An 8,674-nucleotide genomic window follows, 5' to 3' on the forward strand; every position below is an offset into this window, starting at 1 on the left:
CCAAAGTGCTGGGATTACAGGCTTGAGCCACCGCGCCCGGCAAACAAAACTTTTAAGTGTCTAGCACATACTACATTTAAGAGGCTAAACTCTGATAGGGCAAAGCACTTTAAACACAATTAAAAGCTTAATGTAAATTAGTAGTTGAAATTCTAGGCCGGCGTGGTGGGTCATGCCTGTAATCCCAGCACTTTAGGAGGCCGAGGTGGGTGAATCACGTGAAGTCAGGAGTTCAAGACCAGCCTGACCAACATGGTGAAACCCCGTTTCTACTAAAAAAAAAAAAAAAAAAATTCTAGAACACCCCTCTGTATTTGTTTTATAGCCACCGTATTAATAAAGTCAGGAATTTCAAAATGTGCTGTAAGAGGGTTTTTATCTTAGATATACAAGAAGAGAAGATGATCCAATTTCATAGCTTATGGCCTCAATACACAGGTTTTGCCAAAAGAGGTGAAGCAGTTCACATTATGCTTTTTCTACCACCCAAGCCTAAAGATCTTAGTTGCAGATTTTTAACTTGTTTTTCAAATGTAATCATAATTTACAACATTTATATGTTATATTCTTCTATTATTACCTTTCTAGAATTGACCACTGGCCATGAGTAATTACAAGTATCTTTTATTTTGTTTCTCCAAATTTATTGTATTTTGTCAGCAGAATTCACCTTGTAGAAAATGGAAGGGGCTAACATGTATATAATACTCATGTCAGGCTTAAAAATAGGATCCCACTAGAATTGTTTTATTCTGGCTGCAAGTTAATAAGGTATTCAAGCTTTACTAAACAGTATTTGAAACAGGTAAAGTTTGCTATGTAGAACATCTTCACTGTTCATAGGGTCGTCGCCAGGTTTCTCAGGTATTTAAGACAGATGTGCATTAAATAAAGTCTCACCAAAAAAACCTTTAATCAATTTTATTCTTCATATTTGGGTAAGGGTACAGATTCTAGACTGTATCTGTAAAGTCATGGTGATATCACTGTGCTAAAGATTATGGCTATAGGTTGGCTGAGAATTTAAAATGCAAGAAAAATCAGAAGCAGCACATCATTGCTTCTTATTCCAGGACATACAGAGAGTTTCTTCAGTAAGTACCACTCCAGTTGTCTTCACAATTTAATGCAACGGAAACCTAAATGTTTCTACTTCATCTATGAAATCATTCAATTGGCAGGCAAAACATTTTTATCACCTATTTATAAAAACATGAGAAAGGGAGGAAAAGTAATAGAATGTATAAACTCATGCTATCATAATTCTAATGTCTAGCTATAAAGGCATACGGTTGTAACAATTGCTATCTAAAATTTTTATTAGCTGCAGTAGCTGCATTCCATTTTCATTACCATTTTTTAAAGTCTTTTTGCTTGGTCATCTAAAGACGTTTTTCAAATTTCAAAAGATCAGTTATTATTGTCCTCTTTGTGTCTCTAAGGAATTAATAAAATGCACGTTCATTTCCTTCTTTCTAAATGTTCCAGTTAAAAACTAAACAATACAAAAATGGGAAACATGTTCTTGGACCATTTTTTTTTCACTGTAACAACAAAAGATGTGCAAGGTAAATAGAACTCAAGTTTTGTTTTATTTTTTGTCTGTTTGTTTTTTAACAAGTCTGTCCAGAATAATACAGGTTACATAGGTGTAACCATCTTAAGGAAAATGACATTAAGTTTGCAACAGATACCAGCTAGTGAAAACACATTAGTAGCATTTCAAAAATTTACAAAAATGTAACAAAATATCCTAAACAGCTATCTTTATATTTGTAAACGAAGTATAAACAGCTGGCTTAACCAGTTTCCACTGCACATCAAACAGGTGGCAAAGTGATAGAGATCATCTTTGATTTTTAAAGGAGAATAATAATAACTAATTTATATCCCACACATTACAATTCTAGGGGATTAGGAGCAGGCTAACACATGATGTCATCTACTTTAACAGCCTTTTCATTTACTTGTATGGTCTTGATACTTAACAATTTTTTTATTCCTGTAACAGCATTGTTGCTGTAAAAGCCCTAATTTTTTTTATTTCCTTAAAGAAATCGTGTGATCCATTTCCCATTAGATTTCATAAACACACGTGAAACTTCAGATACAATAGGAAGGTGGTGGTTTTCTTTCAGTTTCTGAGGCCTTCTCTCTGAAACATCAGAGCTGATAATAGTTCGGCCTATACATGCATGCTGCCATAGATAATTGGGTGGTACGTGCACCTCCTATTTCAAAAACACAAGCAGAAAGTAGGTCTGGACAAGGGCAAACTGCAACTCAATTTCTGCTGTGACCCTATCTCAGGTAAGTTATGTTTATTCCTTCACTTTGCTGATATAGTCAGTGAGTCTGTTGATGCCTTCTTCCTGCTGTTCTAGGGCATCCAGGACAATGCCCATCGGTGTCCTCTTCAAACCTATTCCTTCCATTTTATTCTCCAGTTTGTTCTTGAGGTTCCGGAGTCTCAACGATGCATGGATAAACATCACTGCAGAGAAGTGACACCTGGTTAACACCAAAGCAATAATTCTCTTTTGCCACATCAATTTACACTCCCTCTCTTCACACTATTAGTAAACTGCCTTAGTTAGCTACAGTCCAGTCTGCTTCTCTAATTGATCCAAGCCTTCAAATGGCTCCTTGGACTTTATGTAAAGCTCTTCATCAAGTCATACATAGTTGTTTTTTTTTTTTTTTTTTTTTTTCTGCATTAAAGGAAAATACTGTATTCAACAGGAAGGACCATTATCTGGAAGCCATACCCTTTCCTTCATGCACTGACATCATCACCTTGCAGATGCTACTTAAATGTCCTGAAATTCAGAGTGAATCAATGGGATTCTATCCTACCTAAAAATCAACTTACCTGAGGCTTTCCAGAAAATAACTCTTGCTCAATTCAGGGATTTTCTGTATCTTGTTCCCTGCAGGAACATGTGAGTAAAGTCCACTTGCAAAGTGCCTCCCAGAGGCTTTACCCAAAGTGTTGGGTATAGAATTCTAGACGTAAAAATCTAAGAGCTTTACAGAGTTTGTGTAGCCCATTGTTCCCCAGATTTGCTTATTTTACCACAGATTCCCTGTCCCCTTTCCTGGACCTCCTCTACCTGAGCCTTAAAGAGACAGGCCTGGGAATCTGTATTTTGAACAGGTAACCCTCTCTCCATATGATCTATACCAGTGGTTTTACAACTTCCATGTACATTCAAATCACCTGGAGAGACTGTTAAATAGGCAAATTCCTGGTCTCCACCACCCCAAATTCAGACTATTACAACTGAGGGAAGGCTCCAGAATTCATTATTTTAATAATGACTCTGGATGATTCTGATGTAGGTGAATCTTGGACCCTCATTTTGAAAAATACTGATGTGGATTCATCTGGAGGATCTAGAAATAGTTGAGGAGCTTTCTAAAAACATAACATCGTTGGGTACCACTGTTGACCCACAAAATAAAGATGTGGCTGGGAAATTTATATTTTTAAAAAGTATCCTGGATGAGCCTCACAATTATCAGTTTGGGAATCACTTATTAGATAAGTGATTAGATTATTAGATTAGATAATCTCCTTACTTTAGAGATGAGTGAGCTACAGCCCATATAGGATGACTGGTCCAAATCACATGCTGGTTTCCAGCAGGTCTAAGAATAGAAATCAGGACTCTTTAACTGTCTACCTCTGATACATTTCATTACACTGGCCTGTCTCAGATTCTGATGTGGAAAGGTATTAAAATTAGCAAGCTGTTTGATTAAATAGTATTATTGAAATACTAAGCCTATAGCACCTACAGAAAACCTGAAGAAAATTCCAAAAATGTTTGAATTTGTTGGCTCAAATATTTTATCCAGTAGGGTATGGGATGTATCCACAAATATTCTGGACTTAATCTAACAAAGTCCTAAACAAGCAAATAATTTCATTTAGTGAAATAAACGCACATGTCAAATGTTATTGAAAGTTAAAGGGATGTGCCTGTCACTTAATACAGTAGAATTTTAATCAGATTTCTGCTGATTAGGCTGGGATTTTATTTCTTTTCTATTTCAGGCTTCAAGTGTTTGGACTCTTAGTAAATAATTCATGTAAAACTTAAAGAATATCTAGATCTCCTCACCAGAATCTGAGTATTTAGTAACTATATTCTGAGCCAATTATTCCTATAGACTTACCAAACTTTTAACACTAGTTATGATCTCCTGAGCGAGTGGAGAATAAATAGTTTACTTCCAAATAATAAATACATTCATTTCTGTATCAGGACAATAGGAATGGCACTTAAATATTGACAATAGACTCTCGTATTAGACAAATCTGGGGTCTAGTGCAGGTTATGCCACATTCCTGCTGTATGACCTGGGATTCGTCTTTGTTCTGTTTACTGTTTGTCCCCATAAGAATGTATGAAAAACGGCTGGGCAAAGTGGCTCATGCCTGTAATCCCGGCACTTGGGGAGTCCGAGGCAGCTAGATCACTTGAGCTTGGGAGTTCAAGATCAGCCTGGGCAACATAGTAAAACCCCCGTCTCTACCAAAAACACAAAAAATTAGCTGGGTGTGCGCATGTGGTCCCAGCTGTTCAGAAGGAAGAGGTTGCAGTAAGCCGAGATAACACCACAGCATGGGTGACAGAGTAGACCCCATCACAACAACAATAACAAAAAAAGTATGACAGATAGCAGATGCCCCAACAAATATTTGGGGAATTAATGAACTATGAGGCCTTGACCTCATAGTTCTTGACCTCAGTTCTGTGTTATCTGTGTCTAGTTGGATAACAAGTAGAAAGCTGTTTTAGAAAAACCTGACACTTTTGCTGACATGCCAACACACATAAGAAACAGGTTATGGAATTCCCGTTGGATAATTGCTCCTACATTTTTTTTATGATGGAAGAAAAAACTCAAGTTCACTTACACAGCAAAGGAAAAGTAATGCCAAACACAAAGACCATGACTCCTCCAAACATGGATATAAGGAAATAACTCGCCAACATGACCACCATAACGAACGTTGTGGGGTAGCGCTTCTTCAGCCGGCGAAGGGCGTCCTTATTGTGGGCTGCCCACACAAACCCTGTGAACACCAGCACCACCACGATTCCTCCCAGGATCATGTTGAAGGGACTCAGAAACCTGAAATATGAGGAAGAAAAAATGAGGGGTGACTAGTTCAGCAACAGAAGTAGCAAAAGGAGAAAGAGGAGTAAAAACAATTACTGAGAACTTACTAATACTTTAATACTTTATCCGAATTGTCTCATTTGATTTCTCATAATCTTATAAAAGAGATACTATTAGTTCATTTCTCAAATGAAGAAACTAAGGCACAGAGGTTAGAAAATGGTGGGGAAGTCCAGGAACGGTAGTTCACACCTGTAATCCCAGCACTTTGGGAGGCCAAGGTGGGAGGATCACTTGACACCAGGAGTTCAAGACCAACCCAGGCAATACGGCAAAACCCCATCTCTACAAAAACATGAAAATTAGCCAGGTGTGGTGGCACACACCTGTGCTCCCAGCTACTCAGGAGGCTGAGGTGGGAGGATCGCTTAAACCTCGCAAGTTGAGGCTGCAGTGAGCCAAGATTCCACCACTGCACTCCAGACTGGGTGACAGTGAGAACTTGTCTCAAAAAAAAAAAAAAAAGATGGAACTGAGATCACACCCAGGCAGTTCCCATCAAAGTAGTCCCTATCTCATTAGAGGTCCACAATTTTGAAGACTAAAACTTCTTTTGAAGGTACTATGTTTATGTTTAGCCTCCATACATCCTGGGCTCTAGTACACAGTAGGTTGTGTTTTCTTAGCTCTAAGGGTTTATTTATATCCTCATAGAAGCTCATGATGGATGAATGTAGAATGCAGGCCACATAATGGCCTCCATGGGCTAGATCCAGTCTACAGTCACATTTTTGTTTGGCCTGTATAGTGTTTGAAAAAACTTTTACTTGAAACCCATGTGTTAAAAAAAAAAAAAAAAATCCATAAAACTTGGGATTTCTTGTTCTCCTGGAACAAGAAAATCTAACAGTGCTAGGCCCACTTTCCCACATGTCAACAGCTGGCTTGAGTGCCTGCTCATTCAGGCAGAATAAACGCTCCCCATTGAGCCCCAGTCCACACTGCTCTCTACTGCATCATGCACACAGAGGCCCAAAGTGAGGTGCTATTAATCATTCTTTTTCTTTTTCTTTTTTGTAATTTGAGACAGAGTCTTGTTCTGTTGCCCAGACTGGAGTGCAGTGGCGCGATCTTGGATCACTGCAACCTCCACCTTCCAGGTTCAAGCCATTCTTGTGCCTCAGCCTCCCGAGTAACTGGGATTACAGGCACATGCCACCATGCCCAGCTAATTTTTTGTATTTTCAGTACAGGTAGGTTTTTGCCATGTTGGCAGGCCGGTCTCGAACTCCTAGCATCAAGTGATCTGCCCACCTCGGCCTCCCAAAGTGCTAGGATTACAGGCATGAGTCACACCATGCCAGGTCTAATCCCTGTTTTTCTAATAGCTGGCCTGAATCGCTGTCTTACATAATCTGCCTGCCCCATGGAGGCATTTATGATTCCTCACATAGAGAGTTCATTATAAGTGTTTTTAAATGCCCAAAGTATCATTAGATGAGTTATCAATGCAGATTTTCAAGCACACAGTTCCAGATTCATTCTTATATAAGTCAAATGTTTAGTATGTGATAGCAATTACACTGCTATTGATAATGGAGGAAACACATTATGTAGAAGAAATTTGTGCCGGGCATGGTGGCACACACCTGTAATCCTAGCACTTTGGGAGGCCGCGGCAGGTGGATCACCTGAGGTCAAGAGTTCAAGGCCAGCCTGGTCAACAAGGTGAAACCTCGTCTCTACTAAAAATACAAAAATTAGCTGGGCGCGGTGGTACATGCCTGTAATCCCAGCTACTTGGGAGGCTGAGGCAGGAGAATCGCTTGAACTCAGAAGGCGGAGGTTGCAGTGAGCTGAGATCGCACCATTGCACTCCAGCCTGGGCAACAAGAGGGAAACTCTCTCAAAATAATAATAATAAGAAGAAATATAGATGAAGTTTTGAGCATTATAGTTGCCCACCCCAAGCCACTGTGTATACAAAACCCTTAACAAGACATCTGTGGTGGGCTGGCACAATGAGTTATTTAACTTTGTACCCTAGAGACTAATGAGGATTTTACTTGGGAAGGACACAGAGGGTAGTGTGTTTTCCTCATGCCCTAAATAGTAACATTGCTGATTTGAAAAGAGGGATGGGGGAAGACAGGATAAGGGAAGGTGATGCCAAGAGCTTACTTTCTCTGAAATGGAAGAGATGAAGAACTCATGCTCATACTGGGATTCATATTCAGGATAAACAATTCTTTTTCAAAAATTCCTTTAAATTTTAGCTGTTTCTGCCTACTGAAACACAAAAGGAATTTTGAACATTTTTAAATTAAGAGTGAAAGCTTTTCACACCTGAATGGGTGAAATTAAGGGATAAAATCAATGTCAAACTGCTCTGATAAAGCTAAAAATTTCTATTAAGATGCACAAAGTTAAACAATGGCAAGAGTAGTTGCACTTTTTTTTTTTTTTTGAGATGGAATTTCACTCGTCACCCAGGCTGGAGTACAATGGCATGATCTTGGCTCACTGCAACCTCCGCCTCCCAGGTTCAAGCAATTCTCCTGCCTCAGCCTCCCTAGTAGCTGGGATTACAGGCACCCGCCAACACGCCCAGCTAATTTTTGTATTTTTAGTAATGATAGGGTTTCACCATGTTGGCCAGGCTGGTCTCGAACTCCTGACCTCATATGATCCAACCCCCTCAGCCTCCCAAAGTGCTAAGATTATAGGCATGAGCCACCGTGCCCAGCCAGTTGTACATAATTTAAAACTAAACTCTACAATAATAAGTTGCTTATTTCATTCAAAATCCTTGCAAATACACCCTTCAAGCCAATAAATCCCCTCCTCAGAATATAGTCTAAAGAATTAAACAAAAATGCAAAGATTGAGTTGTAACAGTATTGATATTAGTGGTATTTATGATCAAAAACTTTCAGAAACAACCTATATGGCCAACAATTTACTGTGGATTGTATACACAGCTATTTTTAAAACATTGAAGTGCATTTAATAATATGGGAAGACATTATATGTTGAGTGGGTAAAAGCAATTGTAATACATAACGCATTCTCTGTTAGGTGGATTTATCATACAAGTTAGATAGTTCAGAAGTAGAAATTTCTAGGCTGAGCGCAGTGGCTCAAGCCTGTAATCCCAGCACTTTGGGGGGCCGAGGTGGGTGGATCTTTTGAGGTCAGGAGTTTGAGACCAGCCTGGCCAACATGGTGAAACCCCACCTCTACTAAAAAATACAAAAATTAGCTGGGCCTGGGCTGGGCGCGGTGGCTCATGCCTGTAATCCCAGCACTTTGAGAGGCTGAGGCAGGCACATCACCTGAGGTCAGGGGTTCAAGACCAGCCTGGCCAACATGGTGAAATCCCGTCTCTACTAAAAATACAAAAAATTAGTTGGGCTTGGTGGTGGGAGCCTGTAATCTCAGCTACTCGGAGGCTGAGGCAGGAGAATTGCTTGAACCCGGGAGGCAGAGGTTGTAGTGAGCCGAGATGGTGCCATTGTACTCCAGCCTGGGCAACAAGAGC

At 39.6% G+C, this 8,674-nt stretch overlaps 1 protein-coding gene across 2 annotated transcripts in view; it reads right to left on the reverse strand.

Moving 5' to 3' along the window:
* Window positions 1-905: 905 nt before the first annotated feature.
* ARL6IP5 (ADP-ribosylation factor-like 6 interacting protein 5) overlaps window positions 906-8,674 on the reverse strand; it is a 22,116-nt gene continuing 14,347 nt past the window's right edge. For both annotated transcript variants that reach the window (XM_011947158.1, XM_011947159.1), the window contains 2 exons: window positions 4,928-5,145; window positions 906-2,494 (listed from right to left, as the gene is read on the reverse strand). In XM_011947158.1, the coding sequence (XP_011802548.1) occupies window positions 2,322-2,494; window positions 4,928-5,145 (391 nt within the window). In that variant the 3' untranslated portion in view covers window positions 906-2,321. The remainder of the gene's footprint in view (window positions 2,495-4,927; window positions 5,146-8,674) is intronic.

This window comes from Colobus angolensis, unplaced genomic scaffold (genome assembly GCF_000951035.1).
Source record: "Colobus angolensis palliatus isolate OR3802 unplaced genomic scaffold, Cang.pa_1.0 Scaffold26, whole genome shotgun sequence".
Classification (NCBI taxonomy): Eukaryota; Metazoa; Chordata; class Mammalia; order Primates; family Cercopithecidae; genus Colobus; species Colobus angolensis.